Raw genomic sequence first — 24636 nt, forward strand, 5'->3', positions numbered from 1 at the left:
CTAGTAAACTGAAAGTAAAATGTATGCAAGTTTGTTTCTGGATGTTCGGAGAACTCTAGCTCCTACGTCACTCATTCTTCTTTTTGGAAAGACTCACACTAAAAGGCTTTTATCTTTACAAGCAATTTGCAAAAATCCAGTTCACTTTGGACTCCACACTGCCAAAATTGAAACTCCTAATCTACTCAACTGAACAAATAAACAGTTTAAGAATTGTTCTCGAAACAATGAATTACAAAGAATTCTTAGCAATTATCCATTCCCTTAAATCAAAATAAAATTCTTAGTTATTCTCAAATACTTAAGAATATCCTTCACGGTTTTCCAACATATAGTAGCTGCAACATATGGGATGCGGCTCATGGCTTCTATCTCATTGTCAGTCTTAGGGCACATAGAATTGGATAGAGTCACACCATGACACGTTGAGAGATATCATCTCTTGAACTTCTCAATAGAGAATTCAGTATGATATTGATATAAGTGGATTTTTGATGAGTCCTATCATCCTCTTATCTATTCATATAGATCTGTATTCTTAATACATATGATGCTTCACCCCGATATCCTTAATGAAAAATTTATTGTCTAACCATACTTTAGTTGACAATAAAATCCTTACATAATTCACAATCAGTAGTATGTCATCAACATAAAATATTAGGAATGTCACCGCATTTCAACTGACCTTCTTGCATACACATGGTTCCTTAGGGTTTTAACAAAATCAAACTCTTTGATAGTGTTGTTAAATATGAGGTTCCAGCTATTTGATATATGTTTGAGTCCATAGATGTATCTATGAAGTTTGCATACTTTATGCTCACTTCTACTGATGTGTATCTTTCATGTTAACATGTAAATCTCTTCCTTAATATCATCATTAAGCAACATTATCTTCACATTCATCTACCACTTTCATAGTCATACCACCACCCTGCTATGACTAACAATATCCTAATAGACTTTAACATTGGGACTGGAGAAAATATTTTATCATAGTCAATACCTTGTCTGTGAGTATATCTTTTTACTATCAATCTTGCTTTGAAGGTTATTGTCTTCCCATTTGTCCCAAGTTTTTTTTTTTGTAAATCCATTTGATTTTTATGAGAACAATTCCCTAGGGTGGGTCTATTAAGGACCATACTTGGTTAGAGTACATAGATTCTATCTCAGACTGGATAACTTCAAGCCATTTACTGGATAACTTCAAGCCATTTAAGCGAATCGACATCAGACGTGTCTTATTTCATGGGTGGCCAAAAGTTCTATGGGAAGGAGATGAGAGAAAAATTTTGGTGGACAAAATTTTCTGCCAAAATCTATTTTTAAAACTTGTCTTATTTCATATGACCCTCAATGAAATATTTATAACTTTTGATTCATGATCAAATCAAGAATCCCTCTTTAATTACGATTCATAATCCTAATCCTACTAGCATTATTTTATTTTCATTAATTAAATATTTTCATCTAATATATATCATTCAAAATCAACTCTTCATAATGGATTATATATATATATATATATATATACAATTTATTTTAATACGTGTATACATACATATTAATAAATGTAAAGACATATATGTAAAATTAGATAATTATTATTTAATTTCTTAATTAATTAATCAATTCTAGACCTTTCTAAAATATTACATGAGAATCATGTACATATAGCAGTCACCAATACTAACATCATTGTTTAACTACTAGATTCTAAATTTACTAAATAAAAAATTGTCAACTCATTATAACTATGATAGACGATTAGACAACGTCGATATACCGATGATACAAATCTTGTTCATATAATGAACATATTTTGAAGATCAAAATTTCCACAAATCCATTTTTGACAGCTGTTAATTTTGTGAATTCATTCACCAACACAGACAGTTCCACTTTCACTTAATTAACAGTTAAGCTAACTTCCAAAAATTTCAATAATAGAATCCAATTATAATTATAAGCAATCTATTTGATTTCATCAAACTATAATCACCAAATTCAACTAATTGAACTTGAATTTCTTGACGGAGACACAAAATCCAATGCTTGTGTGACACTCAATGGTTCATGGATACAGTTTTTGTCGTGACTTTACAACTTTATGTGATTCAGAATAACATCTATTCTTATTCGGGCTTACCCTTATTTTTCTTATTCTTCTCATGAATCTCTTGCAAGAATGTTAGAACTCAAGTTTGATTACACCAATCGGATGATGGTAAGAGCGTCTAATAGCGTCGCCCCAGGATCCCCTAAGTATCAGTGATAGTTGTTGAGCATACAACATGGTCCATTCAACTAATATATCTGATCGAATCTGCAACCATTGGTATATCGAAAGTTTTAAATGAATTTGATAACGATTTGATATATCTTTGAGTAATAATAGTTACATGGTATCTGCGTTTACGAAAGGTGAAAGCACATGTCTTGCTCTGGCTAGCGACTCCTTGCACTATTAATGCATCAGACCACATATGATATCTTCACCCATAGACAAGTGGTGAATCCCCGAATACAACACATTTGCTCCTCCGTATTTCGAAACTACACCCAACCTCACCACATGATGTCCTTCAATGGAGTTAGTAAACATATCAAAGTGCACGTTAGTACGTAAAGCCTCGACGTTGTCCCGTGTCGAAGGACTAATGGTGTACAGCCATAACCACAGAATATTATACTCGATAAGTGATAAGCACTTAGACAGTCCAGGGAGGTTGTTCAATGCTTGATCAAATGATTATTCATCTGTATGGATGGACATTTTATGTCCTTACCAATGAAACATGATGTTTATATCACAGATGCTAGTTTCAAGCTCAAATGACTTTTGTCCTTATTTTAAGTGGTCGATTCTACTAGGAACCTATTTAGAATATACAGAACACTTCTTAATGAGTTTCATGATCTTATGTTGATAGACATACCTCATGGTACCTTATGCATATTCAAAGATCTATGCATCTTGTATGAGTATACAGATAAAGTAAATGTCATAATTGGATAAAATCGTAAAATATTATTAAAATAAAGATTATTTTTAGGTAAGAGTTGATAAAACTCAAGCCACAAATCAGCTTGCTGGACAGACACACACATATATAATAAACGATATCTAAAAAATCCGATTGCTTTAACCTTTTTTTATGATGTGGAAATCCAAAGTCGTTATCATTAGATGCTTATTGGGTAAACTTTCAGACAGACACAATAACCAACAAACCACGTTAATAAGTGTTTCAACTTTTTTTTTATGATGTGAGAACTCATACACTAAGTAAACTTCTGATGTAACATAATAACATACAAACTACATTAACGAAATAAGCTATGCATGGGATAAATCATGTATGCCGTACTTCGCTGATGATTTGACCTTTTTATTTGGGTAACATGTTGCTTTAACCTTTCTCAACCCATTCAAGTTGGAAATGCCATGTTAGAGTATCTGCAATGGGTGGGTGTCAACTCATTAAAAATCGTGGGGTCCACTGTCACATGCTCATTATAACAACATATATCTTTTACACACATTCCTTTTAACATTAAAACTCATTATATGAGTCTCACAGTTCACTCAATCATCTTAAATTTTTTTCATATTAAATAAATATGTTTAAATATATTTTACATTATTTAAATCATTATTCAAAATTTTAAAATAATCTTACTTTTTAATAAAATAAATTATTAATTTAAAAATAATATTAATGTTTTTTTAAATATATTTATTAAATAAAATAGATGTTCGAAAAAAATACCACGATGGAAGAAGAATTTAAAAAAGATGTGAACACAATTTATTTAAAATTACAATATAATTATGAAATTGAAATGAAACAATAACTTAGAAATAAACCACACTTTGATAATATTAAAAATAACATATGAAATACTAATTCACGGATTGTTGTTATATTGTCCCTAGATATGCTCAACTAAGTCTGCATGAAGTTGGTGATGAACTTGAGTTTCACGTAGCTCAAAATTTGTCCGAAGATTATCCTGAAATCCTCGGTTTGAGCCATGGATAGGTTGTGCGGGTTTGTCACCTTCATGTATGATAAGTTGTTCCTCTGTCATCTGCCAGGTCTCTTTGTTCAAGATTTCGTACTTGACAGGATCGATTAGGGGGATAAATCGTTGAGCTACAATAGCTCGGTTCTTGAAATATTGAACATTGATGAATTAAATCAAGTTTGGTTTTCAAACCAAGCGGAAGACACTTGAAATATTATTAGAAACAAACAAAACAAGTTTTGTTAACATCAAAATTAAGATTGTGAACATGAAATGTTCCAACAATCTCCTCCTTTTTTATGGTCACAAAACTTGAGCGATTAAAGCTAAAAGAAGTTTTCTCAAAAGAAAATCAAAGAAATAAAGAAAAGCTTTTAAAGAAAAGTTTTTCAGTTCGAGGAATAGCAGAAAGAAATGCTCCCCCTCAACTACTGAATGAAATAATTTGAAAACAGATTTTCAGTTTTGATGGAACAAAACTCCCCCTCAGAAACTGAATGAAAAATTCCTCTTCAAAATATAATTATTTATGCGAATAATGAAGTTTTAGTATCAATCAAGCACTTTAGGCAACAAGTCTTTAAAATAGCAGTTCAGTTATGTAAAGGCTAACTGAATGAACAATATGTTTATTTAATCAAATAAGCGTCCCTTATATTATACATCTGCGCATATCACCCAATGTAAGGGAATTGCTACTCCACTAGCAGACTTTAAACAACATCAATCATCAGTTATTTTATACATAATAGGACTAAATATACTAACAACTGGTCGCCTTGAATGCTTTGACTGTTGCAAAAATTGTGAGTTTCTTCTTCCAGAAGATCAGCTAATTTGCCTTTGGACTTGATCTTTATGCAGTCTAACTGGTCGAGCTGACTCAAACTGGACTCAACTGATGCTGACCTGCATTGATCATCTATATTTGATCTGATATGGAAATTAAGCAGCGGTACTGCTGATGATTAAGCTCCACTTAACTCATCAGTTTCAGCTGGTAGTTGGGCTTCGTCTGATGATCAGTTGAGCTGGTAGACATGCAACTGAAATCTTGTCTAAAGAGCAGTTTAGTTGAACTGCTGTCAACTGAACTCAAAATCCTGCAAGCTAATAAAAACAATAATGTTAATGAGTCGAGAGAAGTAGCTACGATGTTAGTTCCAGAGTTAAGAACCTTCTCTCTTCTCATAACAAACGCATAAAATATTTAAGAGGATTTTGAAATCCATTTTAAATAACATTTTAAAATATGTTTTAAAACATCAATTTTTAAATGTCCTTCTTAGAACAGCTAGCTAATGCAGCTCTTGGAGAATATTTTGTTAGAAGTACCACAAGGTGCTAGGCAGACGATCCTTCAGTACTCCTTCGATTTCAAGCGTCGATTCTTAGCTTCAGATCTGGACAAGGCAACTTTTGCCTTAATCTCCTCTACTTCGAGTTGTTTTTGTTTCAGATCGACTTCGGACTTCTTCATGCTTGTGTACTCGGTGAACTTAGCGAAAATATTGCTGTGGTTTACTGCCAGATCTTCTATGGTCGATTTGACTCTGCCCTTTTTCCTTTCTTTTTCCTGTCTTTTGTCCAATTGGACGAGTATCTTCATCATCGAGGTCTATGCTCACCTCTTGGTTAGAGGAGGTGTTGCTTGCTTCCGACTCTGAAGTCTTCGTCTTCTTTGTGGCCACATAGTGATCAGCGGACTGTGGAGTAAATTTTGGACGGTCTTTGACAATTCTCCACACATGCTCGAGATTGAATGGAACACCATTGTTTTCGGATCGATATTTTTCATACGCAAACCTCAGTATATCTTCGTCACTGTGACCACTTCGATATGAACTGTAAACACTTTTATAATTTGCTTTGAATCAATATACCTTCCTTTGGATTGTATTATACCAATGTGACCGTATAACATTTGCACTTATGGTGTTTGAACTCGGGGGACGATTCTCATTGTAGTAGCTTGCAACACGTCCCCAAAAAGCATCTGCCTATTGATCATCGCCGATTATTGGATCATCGCTGATAGTGACAAAACTTCTCGCTAAGACCTCGTCTTCAATCTTTGTCCAACTTGAACGCTTTCTTGAACCCTCGGCATTTGAAACCGTTTTTTTCTAAATTGACCACCTCAATTGGGGATTCACGATCGGAAAGTTGCGTCTCCGGGACAAAAGTCGGAGTTGCAGGTTCATTTGACATCGGAGATGTGAAAGGCATAACATTTGTGTGCGGGGTACTATATCCATGAACAACCGGCGGCATGAAATACGGATGACTCATGTTTTTCCAATATTCGGCTGGAAGCGGTTGATATGGACCTCGAGGAGAATAATTCGGATGATTCATAGAATTTCCAAAACCTTGGTAATTTTGAAGATTTTGGGGAGGAAACGTCAAATTTGGAAATGGATGTGGGTATTGATAATTTGGTGGAATTTGTGGATTTTGGGAAGATGGATATTCTTGCGAGTTGTTTGTAGAATTCAATAAATTTGTAAAAAAATGCCTTATTATTTTCATCCATTTCGGATAGAAAATAAGATTTTTGGAACTTAAAAAAATAGATGAGAGAATATTAGAGAGTAGAATTGGAGAGTGTAGTGAGTTGAAATGAAAATATGTGTATATATTTGTGAGTATTTATGGAAGAGAATTGAAACTAGCCGTTAACTAGCTGTTTAATAGCCATTACAAATTTTTTGGATTTTTTTATAATTTAATTAAATATTTTAAAAAATAAAAAAATAGAAAATTTACAGTAGTTATAAATGAAAACAAAAAAAAAATTTTTTTTAAAAAAATCTAACCGTTAAGAAAAAGGAAAAATTTTAAAAATAAAAAAAAGTTATTTCAAATATGCGTGGAGCCCGCGTGAAAAAAAATAAAAAATAAAAATTTTTAATAAAAAATACGTGGGGCCCGCTTCGAGCGGCTTCCTCACCAGGTTTGTGGCGCGCCAATTCTAAAAAAAATGAGAGAGGGGCGTTCTCTCTCTTAATGCCCACTCACAATGGAGAAAGGTATTAAATGGTCATTATAATGCCTATTTAACATCCTCATTGTGAGCGCTCTTATAAACGGTTAATTCAACCTCAGGCGTCACCAAAAAACAAAAAAAAAGTAAATAAAATAAAGAAGACAACTCCCTTAAAAAACTACACGTTTACCATTTTAAATGGAGCATCAAATTGGATTAATGATATAATTATATGAATGACGAGTTTCTCTATCATATTTCCTTGTTAGCTTTAATCTTTATCCAGGAAAACGGTTAATGGGGTTATTAATTTTCCTTTCAATTCCTAGTTGACATTATTATGTTTCTCTTGACGTCCCAAAACAACCATTTATTGTTTGAATACAAAAACGGCATACACAACACATTTATTTATGACAAAGTTTGAGACGGTTTTATAATTTAATATCGTGAGACGAATCTTCTATTTGAGACACTCATTAAAAATATTATTTTTTATTATAAATATGAGCAATGTTGACTCATCTCACACGAGTGAGATCGTCTCAGACCTACTTTTTATTTGTATATATATAAAAAAAACATATACTTGAAAAAATATATTTCAAAATAATATATAATATGACGAGGGCTATATTGATTGAAATAAATATTAAAATAATCTAATAAAAAATACTTTTCTGATACAATAATTGTCTAACATAGCATGTAAAGCATATACATATAGGCAAAGAGAGTTCTGTACACAAACTTTATAACTTAAAAAAGAAGAAGAAGCGTAAATGGTAATAAAACACAATTCATATATTACATTAAACGATAAAATTAAGTATAATTTAATATTTAATTTTATATTATTTAAAGATAAAAATTTATCTGAGACGATGTTGTATCTGTGAGATGAATATCTTATTTGGATTATCAATAAAAAAATATTATTTTTTAATAAAAATCAGATAAAGATGATAATCTTACAATAAACCTATTCTTATTTAAAATGAGAATGGGGCAATGCGAGAGTGACGATAGGAATGGAAGGCGATTAGAATTTAGGAGAAGGAATGAATGCAAAACCCAAACAAAATATTTTATTATAAATAACACCTTTTCCACCATTATCCTAAATTACTAATTGAGATTTGGGTTCAATCCGCCTCGATTCTGCGTTTGCTGCGTATATAGCCGCGTACAGTATCGACCACCTCAACCGCAGAAGCCATTGGATCGAGTTTAGAGGAGATATATAACGGGCTTTTATCAGATTTTTTGAGAATTGTTGTTGAATTTCAAATGGTGATGGAAGATAACGAGAGCTGTGGAAGTAGGGTGGTGGAATCGTCGCCGTCGGAGAGCCGACAGCAGCGGAAGAAGGTGGAGGTTTACAATGAGGTTTTGAGGCGACTCAAGGAAGCCGACCAACCGGAGACGCGTGAGTTGGATTTCGAAGATCAGCTGTGGGGGCACTTTAATCGCCTTCCGGCGAGGTCGGTCGCTTTTCTCCTTTTTTGTTTATGGGTGATAGTTTGATCTTGTATTGTTTATAGCTCCATGTATACACTTTTTGCGCGCGCGCGTGTGTAGAAGTAAAGAAAGTAAAAATACATTTGTATGGAGATTTTGAGCTGTTCTTTTTTTTTTCCGAAGAGGAAAACGAAAGCTTTTTATTTACTTGTTACGGGTGTAGTTGTTGACGTTTTGATGTTGTTGATTGTTATTCTGACGTGTAAGCGTGTTTTTCGGATCTAATCACTGTACATGTTCTGGATTGAAGATGCATCTTTTTTGTGATGTGTTGCATGTGGATGATTTTCGTTATTTTTCTGTGTATAACGTACTTATTAGCTATTTGATATGTAATTACCTTGTGATTCATGGTTTGGTTGTTTCGACATTCAAGGTATGCGATGGATGTGAACGTGGAAAGGGCGGAGGATGTAATTACTCACAAGCGATTACTGCATCTTGCACGTGATCCTGCTGAACAGCCTGCATTTGAAGTTCGCCTTGTTCAGGTCGCACCAGTCGCTGAAGGGAATATAGGAGATTCAGTCCATTCACAATCACCAAAAAGGGGGAGGTAATGGTTTCGGTTTAAAACAATCTCGAATGGCACCCTTAATGATGTCTCATTTGCTGTTACATCTATTCAATTATATACAGTAGTTAGTGCTTTATCTTTTATTTGATGTGCTGATTTACCACCATTTTTCGGTCAGTATCCATCCCCCACCTGCTTTTGGTTCTTCTCCAAATCTTGAGGCTCTTGCACTGGAAAGTAGCAAATCAGAAAATCCAGATGGAGACAGTGCTGTAAATGGTGGAGTCAAGTTTCTAAGGTATACTCTTTTTGAGTTGTCACTCTATCAGTCTTGTACGCATATACTTGCTCAACCCTTGGTGTCAGAATTGGGAAACAATTTTCTAATTGGGTTTTTCATAAAAATAATCTGGAATTTTTTTCCAGTCCCTTGAGTTCTTTCTCGCTACAATATGATTGAGATTTGATTCGACTCTTTCTATACTTGTTTGCAACTGTTCAAGCATACATGCCATTGAATCTCTAATCCCTTGTGCTCTATCTGGATTGACCTCTACGCGTTTTCTTAAACTGTTGATAATTGATCTTAATGGCTGTACCATTTCATTAAAGTAACCAGGCATGTTTTGGAGTATGTATATTAGAACTTACTTCTCCTTGTAACCAATAATGTAGGCCCATGCATGAGATTACTTTCTCAACAGAAGATAAACCAAAGCTTCTGAGTCAGGTAATTAATACCACTTTGGCATGATCACTTAATGTTTGTAGCTCTTGACTGAACTATTCACTTGTGGGCCTTGCAGCTGACAGCTTTTTTAGCTGAAATTGGGCTTAACATCCAGGAAGCACATGCCTTCTCCACAGTGGATGGATATTCACTAGATGTCTTTGTTGTTGATGGCTGGCCACTGGAGGTATTCAATCGCTAGTTCAAACCCCTTCCTTCACATTGCCTATCCAACATGGTTTTGGGGGGAATGACTGCGTTTTTCCGGTTTAATCACTCCACATACTATGCATCCATTCATTTTCACGAACATTGTACTTTCTCGGAGAAATGTTGTTTTTCTCTTCCTCCTAGTTTGTTGATCAATGCTTTTACCTTATATAAATGCCTTGAACATTTTGAAGCAATTAGTCATGAAGAACTAGTGATCGAAAGCGTTGGTTATCTTCTTGGTTTGGACTTTACTTTATTTATATTTTTCATTGATGCTTTTTGAATAATAATCTTAGATGTCTGCACATGTATAGTTTCTCCTTTAAAAGAATATAGTAGGTTTGAGTGTGTGTAATTTTTCTAAAATGAACTTTATGGAAGATCTGAAGTGTGCTTGTAATGCTGTTAGGAAAACTCTATCATAGGTTCTAGAAACAAAATGGTCTTCTCAGAGCCTTCTATTCATGAAGTGGTAGAATTTTGACTGACCTTTTAATATGTTCACTTTTCAGGAGGTTGAACAACTCCGAACTGCCGTTGAAAAACAAGTTTTAAAGTTTGAGGTAATTTTCTCGTATTCTTGCTTTGCTCATGGTTAGGCTACTACGAGAGAGTAAAAATACTACAACTGTCATTTAGATGAATTGACCTTTGCTTCTGTTCATAGTATTTAATTTTGTATTCCTAATCATGTGCTGTTCAGTTAGGTTTGCTACTAAAGATAGGGGATGAATGAAGCTTGTATTTGATTTTTCAACTGCATGTCTTCTCTGATGCTGTTATCATGAACTATGTTTAATATTTCTTGCAGAAAAATTCATGGCTCAATCCACAGTCTTCACCTCCTCTTGGTGAGCGTCAAAAAATGGAGATCAAAAGTGAATCTGATCATTTGAAAATACCCACCGATGGCACTGATGTCTGGGAGATTGATCCCCAGTTTTTGAAATTTGAATCCAAAGTAGCATCAGGCTCATATGGTGATCTGTAAGTACAAGATATGCTTCTTTTAAAGCTTATGCTTGCAGGAAAGCACTCATTCATTTGAAAATTTCTTTCAGATACAAAGGTTCTTATTGCAGTCAGGAAGTAGCAATCAAAATTCTCAAGACAGAGCGATTGAATACAGAATTGCAGAAGGAGTTTGCACAAGAAGTATATATAATGAGGTTATTTCTGAATCTTGCGATATATTTCTTGATTCGTCGTTCAACCACCTGTACTAATCAGGCTGTTCATGGTCAAGTAGCCAAATGTTAAAGCTGTGTTTGATTTCATTTTCAAAAACACTTTTTTGTTTTCTCGGAATAAAAATATCACACTTTCACCTCATTTTCTTTAACATTTTCATCATATTTCACATTTTTCTATACAACCATTATTTCGATTCAACTTTGTACCATTCCCAGAAATAATTATATCACTATCTATATTATTCATCTGATTATATTTTCAAATTTTGAAATATTCCATAAAGTAAGAAAACAAAATTAAGCATACATATATTCTCCAAACACACATTTTCAGAAAACACAGTGCTGAAAACACTGGAATTGAATCCAAACTTGGCTTAATATTAATTGTTTTTACTTCCTGTGTGCGCGTAAATTTTAATAATTATTAGGTCAACTATCTTTTCTGGTAGCTGTTAGGTGCATACTCAACGTTCAAACATGTCTGTCGCCATGAATTTCTTCTTGTGTTTGGATTTACTGTGTTAGGTTTATCAGTTTTTCAAAGATATTCACTGTTAGACTTTGATATTGACTAATTTTCTGAAGTTTACTTATGGTTATGAGTTATTCTGAATTGAAGCCATTACTTTCATGGGCATTTTCCTTCTGGCTTTACCTTTTATTCTTACTTTATCAGCATGTATTTCTTGCAGAAAAGTTCGGCACAAAAATGTTGTGCAGTTCATAGGGGCATGCACTAAACCTCCAAACTTGTGCATTGTGACAGGTACGTTTCAAACCATGACTTTTCAAAATGTAAATTTTATGACTTTTCAAAATGTTAATTTTGGATATGTTTTTTATTCTTGCAACTTGGAAGCTTGTCTCAAAAATATATTGTTTTGTGCTTCTTTAATTGCAGAATTCATGTCAGGAGGGAGCGTTTATGATTATTTACACAAGCAAAGGGGTACTTTTAAGCTTCCATCTTTACTTAAAGTAGCGATCGACGTATCAAAGGGGATGAACTATTTGCATCAGAACAATATCATTCATAGAGACCTGAAGGCTGCAAATCTGTTGATGGATGAAAACGAAGTAAGTGTTAAGTGCTTCAAATGCATTGAATCTTCTTGACAGTATTAATCTTATGACCATAATTTTATATTTAGAATTCTGCTTTTTCATCTCACAGGTTCGTCCATGTCTATGCTGGGTCTTTGTGAAGAAATCTGCATAATATATTATGGGTCTGTCTATGCATGATAACTTTTGTTTTATTGGTTTATCCTCAACTTGAAACAAAAAACCATTTGAGCTGAATATGATGCATGTAGAAGGGAAAAAGCAGTTATTTTGATAATTTGTTTGTGACCTTGTCTACCGTCTTATCTATTAGCTTTTCCAGTTAATTAGGCATTTCATCTTCTAAAATTAAAATTGTGAAAAAGCTTTTGTCGGTACACATGCATTGTGTGGATTATCAAGTTTGGTGATGTCTTTTATGCTCTGTAGTTGTAAAGATCTCAAAGCAGCTTTTGTTTTAGGTCGTCAAGGTTGCTGACTTCGGGGTGGCCAGAGTGAAAGCTGAAACTGGTGTTATGACTGCTGAAACAGGGACATATCGGTGGATGGCTCCTGAGGTGTGCTTTTCTTTATGCTTTTTCTACTCTACGATTTTCTAATCATTATTGTCGCACTCGTTCTGGTTGGATATTTTTGTGTTTTTGAATTCTCTAACTGGTAGTTATTCTCTTGAAGGTCATAGAACACAAACCTTACGACCATAAGGCCGATGTATTTAGCTTTGGCGTAGTTTTGTGGGAATTACTCACAGGAAAGGTACTACCTTGTTTCTTGAAATCTAGGAATCGGTATTTTTCTTGCATGCTTGGGGCTTAGTGTTTTTATTTTGGCTTGCCAGCTTCCATACGAATACTTAACCCCTCTACAAGCAGCAGTTGGAGTGGTCCAAAAGGGCCTGCGGCCAACTATTCCGAAGCAGACTAATCCAAAGCTTGCCGAGCTGCTTGAGGGATGCTGGCAGCAAGATCCAACCTCGAGACCCGACTTTTCTGATGTAACAGAAATCTTACAGAAGATATCTAAAGAGGTAATTATTTCATTCAGTGCAGCCAACATGAATATTTGTGCTTGTTCACACGTTTCACTTGAGATCTTGCTTGACTGCTATTTTAGAGAATTTAGTCTGAGAGTTGAAACTTCAACTTTTTAAAAGAAATACAGGTAACATTTAGATTTTTTTGGAGGTTTAGATGTCATTCAATGGTGCATTCTCGTGTAGCCAACTAATTTACGCACACAATGAGCAGGTGGGGGACGACGGAGAAGGCCGAAAGGAGAAATCTGGAGGATTCTTTTCTGCTCTTAGGCGAGGACATCACCATTGATGAGAAAACTTGAACTTAGAGTCGTTACCTATCTGATTTAACTCTAATTTGCAATGTACAGAATGCTTCTTTCCATTTTATTAGATGTTTTTTCCTTCAAAGTAAAGGTTCTCAACGAATTTTTCTTTTAAATTTTCTGATGTTTTATCACCGAGGCTTGAAGATAATTTATCTTAGTAAAAGGGCTTCATGACTAATGTTCTGATTTAGATTTTTTTGTTTACCACTAACCTACTTTTTTATTATTTTGTTCACGGCTAATGTTTTTCTAAAATAAGTGAAAGTTCCAAAAATTCTTTTCATGATTGGATATATATCTATTTGTTATGAACGGTGGAAATATAGAAATGAGAGAATTAATTGGAATATGTTTTATCCATCATTTAAGACTTCTATTTATAGAAATATTTACAGAGTTAGAATAGTTGATAAAATAATGAAATATAAATCTTATCTCAATAATTAACTACAATATTTTATTTATAGTACTCTTCTTAAGATGAATATCGACTCACAAATTATTTATAAGAGATATGGGGTTCAAATGTTGTTCGTTAAGATTTTGGTAGTAATATCTAATAATAGACGATGAATCATATCCCACGTAAATATCAAGTCTACATTGTGGAATCATTTTGATTCATCATGTAGGTGGGAGAGGGACTTATACTACACAACCAAATACTCAAAGGTGAGATTATATTGGTGATAATTAGTTGGTCTTATACGAATCGATGATGCAACATGTATCATGACATGGGCCCACGCAGATGATGGAAGTTCTGTTCTCATCAATAATGGTCTAGCAATTAATTACAAACGCTCTCTGATAAGCCATTTTGTGTAACATGTGGATCCGAATGCTCAACTAAAATCCTTATTGACATATAATAGTGTCATTAAATGTATGCAATTTAAATTCAGCAGCATTATCAATACAAATTTTCTTGATTGAATGATATGAGAATTGAGCTCGTAATTTAATAATTTACGCAAATAATCTAGCAAAATATATATTTCGAGTAGAAAATAAACTAACATATGACCATCTAGTAGACGCATCAATCAATACTATGAAATATCGAAATATTCCGAATGATGGGTGTATAGACACACAATTATCTTCATGAATTCTCTCCAAGAAGATTGGGATTTCAGCATCAACCTTTATAGGGGATTGTCTTATAATTAGTTTACTTTGTGAATTTTGCTACACATGGATAGTCATTGTGTAAAAGAATCTTCTGATTCTTTAGAGGGTGTCTATCTGAGTTAATTATTATTTTGCGCGTCATTGTTGCCCCAAGGTGACCAAGTCGACCATGTCATAATTTGAAGCTTTGTTGGTCAACAAACTTCTGGTTTGTGACAATGCTTGCTTCAACTTTCTTTATTATTATAAAATACATTCAAGAAGGGAGTGCACATATTTCTTTCATCTACTTCTGACAAGATATAATAGGTGTTATCAAATTTTATTCAAAATGTTTTTCATTAAAGGTTTCAATGTGGTATCCATTTTGGCATATATCTTTAAAGCTAAGCAAATTCCTACTGGATTTGTTAGCATAAAGAGCATTTTCAACGTATAGACTTGTATCATTTGGTAAAATGATTTTTGCATTCCATAGCCTTCAAAAATATTTGATGCACCTAATATTGTTGTAACATTATTTTCATCTAATGCTAACTCCAACAATACCTTTTATTTTTAAGAATGATATGTGTTGTACAACTATTTGCTAAGCATTTATCATGAAATTTCATCATTAATCTAAAATAAAATATATCTCAATAAGCTAAATATGATAAATAATATGTAAGATTTTCAAAAGAAATTTTTTAATAATTAATAATAAAAACATTTATTGAATAATAAAATAAACTTCCACGACAAACCCTAAACATGAACTGAACTTCAAAATAAAAATTATACCACGATAACATAAGAAACAATAGAAATCCAAAGTAGAAGCAAGACCAATAAAAACAATTATTCATTGTTTTCTAACACACTACCACCAATCAAATTATCTATATTTATACCCGGATTAGCGAAGAATTCAGAGACGTCCAAGTGAATTATATCAATTGGATCATTATTGTCCACAAAATTTATCTCCATTTTTCATTTTTCCTTGATTGAATTTTGGTAGAGATCCACAAGATTCTTTGTCGTATGAGAGGTACAAAACCATTGTCCTTCCATTCTACATCTATAATATTTTTTTCCATACACTTTGGAACTTTTCTTCTTTGCTTCTTCATTATTGAAATTCTACTACTGGTAACTTGTTTTATGTTTCTTTCCATTTTGGTGTTGTTAGTATCTTCTTTGGCCACGCCCACGCGCAGGTCCACGTCCACGTTTGCTCTCATTGTTATGATTTTGAGTTGAATTACCATTTGCTTCAGGAAATGCAATTCATTATTCTTCAGGAAATGTTGTTTCATTTGTTTCAGGAAATTATGTGGATCCAGTTGGTCGCGTTTGGTGATTTTTCATAAGCAGATAATGGTTTTGTTCAACAACTAGTAAGCACGAGATGAGTTCAGAGTACCTCTAAAATCCAAGTTCATGATATTGCTGCTGCATGAGCATGTTTGATACATGAAAAGTGGAGAATGTCTTTTCTAACATGTCTTGATCAATGACTTTCTCTCCACAAAGTATCAGTGTGGAACTAGCTTTGAATAGTGCAGAGTTATAATCACTTAAAAACTTAAAATCTCTTAAGCATAGATCTATCCATTCATATCGGGCTCTTGAGAGAACTATAATTCTCTGATGGTCAAATCTTTAGATTTTTCCAAAGTTCTCCTAGCTCTTTCACGGTGAGATATTCGACTTTCAATCCATCATTGAGCCGATGAAGAAGGAAAATGAATGTTTTTGCACGGTCTTGCTATACATTTACATTCCTTCTTTGATTGGATTTCCTAAATTCATAGAGACAAAGTGGATCTTGGCATACAAAATCCATGATAAATAATTTTTTTACAGTCAGGTCAAGTGCTGCAAATTCAAGTTTGGTGATGTTCATCATTGCAACTTTAGAAAAAATTAGAATTATAACAAAAACGTGTTAGAAGCATGTCAAGAAATAAAATATTATAACAAAAACGTATTAGAATTGTAACATTTATAGAGTAAAATTGTATTACCATCATTGAAACTAAGTAGTATAACAAATTATGCAAAAATAACACATGTTACTATTTTTACTATGCAATTTTGAAATTTCGTTATTCTATTTGTAAACTAGCATCAATGAACATAAATAATGAATTATTTCATCTAATCATGATCTAGTTTTCATTTGTGCATAGAAAATATAAATAAACATGATATCATGTAGGTTATCGAATTTGATCTACGTGGAAATGTGTTCAATTAATAATTTATATATCTATTTATGACTAAATCAAATTTCGAAAACCGATATATAATTTACCTTGTTCGCCAATTAAGCTACTATCATAGGAACAATCAATTTCAAAGTGAAAAAAGACATTAGAAAATAGTAAGAAAACGTTTTGTCCAATTAATATCAATTAGAATATTGTGATTGACTCAAAACTTTTCATAAATCTATCAAATACTTGTATTCACACAAATATTTTAGCGACTAGTTAAATCATCAAAAATAAAATAATATAAATACCAAACATGCAAGCCAAGATATGATAAGAAAACTTAAATCAAAACAATAATGTATTTCTATTTTATATTGAATCAAGATTTTTCAAGAATATTGTTGAAACATATAACATTTGTCAAAATTCTTCATGAATATGATAATGTTTTATTTTATATAAATATTATTAATAGATATTGATAGATCTTTATAATCTTATATCAAGATTTTTCGAGAATATTGATAAATCTTACATTTTTATATTTTATTCATAAACCTGTCAATATTATCAACATAAATTCGTGTAGTGCATAAGAATCAACATAAAATTAAAAGTCGTGCTTCTTCAGGAGCATAAATATAAACCTAGAATTTGTGCTACTTCGAGAGCATCAATAATAAATATAAATATTGTGCTTCTTCTATAGCATCCATACAAAACTAAGAAGAAATTATTTATGAATTTTAACTTGAAAAGCACTCATGCTGATAACATGTTATGAATAGTGAAAATATAGAGACCAAAGAATGAATTGGAATGCTTTATTCATCATTTGATATATCTATTTATAGAGTATATTTACAGAATTTGAATAATTGATAACATGATGAAATATAAATATTATCTCAATAATCATCTACAGTGCTTTATCTATAACACTATTGATTTATTTCAACCTAACTTGAACGCATTGTTTTTATGATAAATCAACGACTACCATCGTATAAAAAATATCATGTGGAGTATTGACCCTAAATATTTTGATCATTAATAGTCGTTAGATCTGCGGTAAATACATACTTAACCACGACCTCAATATAGTTTCTCTCGACATGCATGTTTGGTATTTATATCATATTTGCTTTTAAAAGTTTGTAGGTTTACTAACAACCATCTCTACTTTATTAAAGCGTGAGCTCGAGTGTTACTTTATTTTGGTCAACTTGAGCTTGGGTAAGGTGTTTTCGAGCTCGACTCGAGTGAAATACTTCTAGAATTTAATCTCTCTCATATTTTTAAATGAATACTAAGCGGGAATTCAACCTAATGAACAATGGGGCATCGTTATATTTTAGGCTATTTTTTATTAGTCATATTAATTAAAATATTTTTATCCGCTCTCTTTCACCCATTTACCCCATTTTATTAATTGTGTTGGATGCAATAATTGTCCTTACTTGGTGGAGCGATCGAACCGTGGTACTTGAGCTGCTGTGCGCTTTAAAAGATTTGAGTTGCACCATTACCACTAGCTGTAGCTTTTGCTAAAGCGGTAAGCACTCGATCCTACCATTAGTTCAGAGCCAAGGTCACGGGTTTGATTTCCATTGATTGCAAGGAGTGTAATTATTAGGAGAAAGATTGTTGGGTGCAATAATTGTCCCTGCTTGGTGGAGCGATCGAACCGTGGTGCTTGAGCTGCTGTGCGGTTTAAAATATTTGAGTTGCACCATTACCACTAGTTATAACTTTTGATAAAGTGGTAAACATTCGGTCCTATAAATTGTACATCAATTCCTGTTTGATATTATTTTTATCATTTTAGTGTTGTACATTAAATTTATTTTTATGTAGATATAATTATTAAACTTTTTATTTTTCTGACAATTTATAAATGTTTTTTTGGTACGTATTATTAATTTTACTACTTTATAATTTTATATTTTTATATAAATATAACTAATTATTATTAATATAACTTTGCAATTTTAAATTTTACATTTATTATAAGCCATTTTTATTTAATTTAAGAAGAACATGATTTAAAAATAAAAATTATTTACGAAAATATATATTACAATCATTTGTGTTACAGAAAAAATAAAAAATCTATTACCATAATTTCTGTAAAAAAAAAACCAATTTTTTTATAACTTCTGCCAAGCAAACCCTTATTTACGTGAGAGTACTGATGTAACATACATACCTCATGACGATACACTGATGCTACGTAAAAAAATATTTAAAAAAAACGAAAAAGATAACGGGTTAATCCTTAAATTTGACAATAAAAAATGATAAATTTCAAAAGACCAATATACAAAACAAAAATTACAATAATTTTTGCTATAAATTTGAATTAAATTTAAATTTTGAATGAAAATTATGGTTCATGAATGTAGAAGTGTCTGTTGACTCTGCACGTTCTTGAGTTAGTTGTGACTCATTATTGTGGAAGTGTTTTTTGACTTTCCACATTCATGAGTTAATTAAAGACTTTTGACTCTTCATATTCTTGAGTTAATTGCAAGATTTATTGAGTTAATTAATCTTGCATGACTTTTAGTGTATTTTGGAGTTTATAAATAATGTGTTCATTTCCTCCATCCATATAATATATATATATATATATATATATACATTTTACAAACATACTCAAGATCTCACACAAGCATTCTCTTGCATTTCATATCATTTCATATTGTTAGCTTTCATCTGGCCTCTGTTCAGTTTTGGTAATAAGTGAAAGTAGGTTTTTAGTTTGCCGATGCAATTACTTCGTGTTAAGTTCCTGCATGGTTTTGTCGTTGTATCATGAGAAATAATTTTCCGTCCTGATTCTCGAAGCACCATCGGAGGGGAAAAATATTTTTTTAAGTAAATCGTACTTCGTATGTGTATCGGTTTGATTTACGAGTTTCCTATTGTTTTACATACTCGATATTTATACTTCAAATTCCATATTGCTTTTGTTTAGTACTCTGTCTATATCTATACAATCCTGTTTTCGTTTACTGCTTTATAATTGTTGTTTTCATACTTCTCAATTTAGCATTTTGGCTAACAATCTTAAAACAGATTTTGTTATACTCATTACGTGATTTGTTGAAGACATGACTATTGATTCGAATGACTCGAATGTGCCAAAAGTTAGTCCCTAGCTATGGAAGTCATTGTTGCTTATGTGCCTATGAGCGTTGCTGATAAGCCAGAGAAATTCGAACGGCTCAAATTTGAAAAGTGGCAAAATAAGATGTTTTTCGATCTCACCATCTGCAAGGTTTCTCACCGAGGATGCTCCCAAACCAGTTGAGGTTGACAGAAATGTACAGACTGCTAGTGCTATGCTTGCATGACACAATTCAGATTTCTTGTGTAGAAAATGAATGGTTCAGCTGATTAGCTATATAATGTGTATAGTAAAAAGAAGACATCTCTTGAATTTTTGGAGTCTCAAGATCGAAAATAAAAAGCCGAGGATTCTGGGGCCATGAAATTTGTTGTTGGCCGATTCTTAGACTATAAGATGAGTGATCAGTCAGGCGCAAGAATTCCAAGTGATCATGGATGATATTCACACAAAGGGTATTGTGCTGTGTGAAACTTTCCAAATGGAGATTATCATTGAAAAAGCTGCCTCCGGCTTGGAATGATTTCAATACTTATCTGAAGCACAAATGAAAGGAGATGAATGTGGAAGAACTAGTTATTAGGATTCGTATTGAATAAAACAATAAGGTGCTCTGAAAGAAGCAAGATAGAAGTCCATATGAATTATGGAAAGGAAGAACTCCTTCCTACCAATACTTGCAAGTGTGAGGTGTCTTGACAAGATGGCAATAGTCACTTCAAAGAAGGTAGAGATAGGAATGAAAATCGTTGATTGTATTTTCATTGGGTATACACAAAACAGTAGCATTTATCATTTCCTTGTACATAAATATCAAATAACTGATATTCACAAGTACGATAATGGAATCAAGAAATACTTTGTTATTTGAACATGTTTTTCCATGTAAATCTAAAGAAGAACCAAGTTCATCTAAAAGCTCACATGAGACAGTTGGAAAATAACAAGAAGTTAACCATGAGGTTGAACCTAGACGTAGTAAGAGAGATATGACAAATAAATCATTTGGTTCGGATTTAATCACTTTCATAATAAAAAATGAACCTCAAAGTTTCAAACAAACAGTTAATTTATCTGAGGGACCTCAATGGAAAGAGGCTATCAATTCCGAAATGGAATTTCCAAAATCATACATGAGAATTAGTGGATCTTCCTCCGTGAAGCAAACCACTAGACTTCAAATGGATTTTCAAACTCAAAATGAAATCAGAAGGAGCCATAGATAATTATAAAGTCATATTGGTAATCTAGGGTTACCATCAATTTGAAGGGCTTGATTACTTCGACACTTATTCTCCTGTAACGAGAATACTCTCTATTCGTGTAATACTTGCGATTGTTGCCTTGCCAAATTTTGAAGGAAAAAAAATGGATGTATAAAGACAACTTTTTCTAAATGGATATTTAGAAGGAAAAATTTACATGGGACAAAATGAGGGTTTTTCTGCTACTGAGAAAGAAAATAAAGTTTGTAAACTTGTGATATCTCTATATGGCTTAAAACAAGCACCAAAACAATGACATGAAAAATTTGATAAATTCATGATAGAAAGTGGATTTAAATTCAGTGAATCCTTCAAATGTGTATAAGTAAAGGACACTGAAAATGGTTATGTCATTTTATGTATTTATGTTGATAACATGCTTATCATTGATAGCAATGATATGATGATTAAATTCACCAAAAGGTTGTTGAACTCAAGATTCGAACTGAAAGATTTGGGCTTATCCAATGTGATCTTTTGAATTAAAATTCATAAAATATCAGAAGGGATAGTTCTAAATCAGTCACATTATGTGAACAAAATCTTTGATAAACTCAATAAGGATGACTCTGTATTGGCTAGAACCTCGATTGATACAAATCAACATATATAAAAAAAAATAGAGGTGAGAGCATCTCTAAATTAGAATGCTCTCGAGTCATCGGAAGGTCTGATGTACTTAATGAGTTGTACAATACAAGACATATATTATGTAATAAGCAAATTGAGTATATTCACGAGTAATCCATGAGTTAAATACTGGAAAGTGATTATCAGATTGCTAAGGTACTTAAGGCACACTCGTGACCATGAACTGCATTATACTAGATATCCCGCTGTTACTGAAGGATATAGTGATACAAACTGGATATCTGATATGAAATATTAAAAATCCACAAATAAATTTGTATTCACTTTAGGAGGTGCAACAATTGCATGAAAATATTCTAAACAAACTATAATAGCTAAATCCACAATGGAATATGAGTTTATACTCTTGACATATGTACTGAAGAGGCTGAATAATTGCGTCAATTCTTAGAAAATGTTCCAAAACGAGAAAAAATTGCGCTGACTATATATAAACATTGTGATAATCAATATGCTATTGGAAATGAACAAAACAATATGTATAAAGATAAGTTTAGACATATATATCGTAGATACGATACAATTGACAACTACTCTCAACTGGAGTTATCTCTATAAACTATGTAAAGTCAAAGGATAATATAGCAGATAGTTGAAAAAAGGAATAAATAGAGAGTTTGTTGCGAAATCATCAAAGAGAATGGGGCTTAAGATATAGAATAAATTGGTGCAAAGAAAAACCCAACATATGCTGACTAGAGATCCTAAGAACTAGGTCAATGGAAAAACCTAATCGTACTGATTTGGTGGATCACCGTGGGAGTTATCTCTAGTCTATTACTATTATGAAACAATGAATGTTGAGGATAAGCATACGAATTTTAATGATTCTAATGACAAAAAATAAGGCATCACGTATGTGAGAGAAAAGTGGGGCCGCTTTGAAGGAATTGTTAGGCTCAATTCTAGAATCTCTCGCAGAACCAGACATGTGTTCATGACAAAAAATGAACACAATCATGATAACATAATCGTATAAGGGAGATTTATGTGTGAAATATATTAATTTACATAAAAGACAGAAAAATTCAAGGACATCATATCTACTAGTTAGTTAGTAAAACAAATATATTTCACAAGGAAAGGTTCAAAAGGTAACATCTATCTATTGTATTCAAGATTCAACTGTAGAACTTTATCACCAAGATTTGTATCAGTTTTCATTCATGTGGGGGATTTCTGGAAATTTGAATTAAATTTAAAGTTTGATGAAAATTATTGCTCATGAATGTGATAGTGTCTTTTGGCTCTCCACATTTTGAGTTAGTTGTAGCTCATGATTCTGGAAATGTCTTTTGGCTTTCCGCGTTCTTGAATAAATTGTAGACTTTTGATTTTTCATATTCTTGAGTAAATTGCAAGATTAATTGAATTAATTAATCTAGCATAACTTTTGGTGTGCATTTCAGAGTTTATAAATAGCTTATTCATTTTCTCAATCCATATATAAAAGAAATACATTTTTTTATAAAATACACTCAAGATCTCACTAAAGCATTCTTTTGCATTTCATATTGTTAGTTTTTCGTTCGGTCTCCATTAAGTTTTGATGATAAAATGAAGGCACGTTTTCAGTTCTCCGGTGTAGTTACTTCGTGCTAAGTTACTACATGATTTTGTCGTTGTATCCCGGAAAACAGTTGTGCGTCATGATCCTCAAAGTACCGTCGGAAGAGACAGATCTGTTTTAAAGAAACTGTAGTTGTTCGTACAAGTCTCGATTTGATTTTCTTGTTTCCTATTATTTTATATACTTGATATTTATACTTCCAGTTGCATGCTATTTTTTAGTACTCTATTTGTATCTATAAGATTCTGTTTTCGTTTACTGCTGCTTAATTGCTGTTTTTATACTTCGAATTTTAGCATTTTGGCTAACATTTTTTCACGAAGTATTTTAATATTATTCTATTATGGAATGTACAAGAGGTGTGGATGAAATAGTATTTTTAGGTAGTAACTTGTTGAAAGTGGAGGCATTTCGTAAGTTACTTGTGAACTTTTCACTCTTTAATGCTACATACAGAGGTGATAATCCGATATTTACTAATGAGTTGAATTCAGAATCGAGGTGGTTAGTTCCATTGACAAATCAATTGATATTGGATGAAGATGTGGGTTACAATATCACCAATAATAGGTATAGTGCGGAAGCCGTGATTAGAAATTCTAGGGGACAAGTGATGGGAGCTAAGGCGGGTGTTGCTCGTTGTTTGGGCCTAGTACTAAGTGTAGAATTGGAAGCAATTCGATTCGGTATGGATTTCTGTTTATGTTGTGGGTTGTCCAATATCTGTATATGAGTAGATCTCTTGTGAGACTGTCTCACGAATTTTTATCTGTGAGAAGGGTCAATCCTACCGATATTCACAATAAAAAGTAATATTCTTATCATAAAAAGTAATATTTTTTCATGGATGACCCAAATAAGAGATCTGTCTCACAAAATACGACCCGTGAAACTGTCTCACACAAGTTTTTGCCTCTGTATGTATTCATATTCTCTTTTGGCGGTTCGGGATTTAACCAATACATGGGAGGAGTTTCGATTGGAATGAACTCTCATCACTAAAATTCAAACACTTTTTTCTTCTTCGGTTTTTCGAATCGCTAAAGCATATGAAAAGAACAACAAA

The 24636-nt window shown here is 32.6% G+C and overlaps 1 protein-coding gene across 1 annotated transcript; it reads left to right on the forward strand.

Annotated features, from left to right (window-relative positions):
• The first annotated feature begins 8036 nt into the window (after window positions 1-8036).
• Window positions 8037-13776, forward strand: LOC142526891 (serine/threonine-protein kinase STY46-like). The gene is made up of 14 exons (XM_075631540.1): window positions 8037-8511; window positions 8925-9104; window positions 9244-9363; window positions 9741-9795; window positions 9872-9982; window positions 10521-10571; window positions 10820-10995; window positions 11070-11177; window positions 11897-11970; window positions 12106-12281; window positions 12731-12826; window positions 12945-13025; window positions 13108-13296; window positions 13517-13776. Exons 1-14 carry the CDS (start codon window positions 8318-8320, stop codon window positions 13592-13594), a joined length of 1689 nt encoding a protein of 562 aa, XP_075487655.1. The 5' UTR covers window positions 8037-8317; the 3' UTR covers window positions 13595-13776.
• Window positions 13777-24636: the final 10860 nt, after the last annotated feature.

This window comes from Primulina tabacum, chromosome 15 (genome assembly GCF_025594145.1).
Source record: "Primulina tabacum isolate GXHZ01 chromosome 15, ASM2559414v2, whole genome shotgun sequence".
NCBI classification, from domain to species: Eukaryota; Viridiplantae; Streptophyta; class Magnoliopsida; order Lamiales; family Gesneriaceae; genus Primulina; species Primulina tabacum.

What these genes read in the sequence shown, in the direction of transcription:
- LOC142526891 (XM_075631540.1), top strand. Translation starts at nt 8,318, where the DNA reads ATGGTGATGGAAGATAACGAGAGCTGTGGAAGTAGGGTGGTGGAATCG. An exon ending in AACAAGTTTTAAAGTTTGAG is followed by an intron (nt 10,572 to 10,819) that starts GTAATTTTCTCG and finishes TATTTCTTGCAG; the next exon opens with AAAAATTCATGGCTCAATCC. An exon ending in TGTTGATGGATGAAAACGAA is followed by an intron (nt 12,282 to 12,730) that starts GTAAGTGTTAAG and finishes CTTTTGTTTTAG; the next exon opens with GTCGTCAAGGTTGCTGACTT.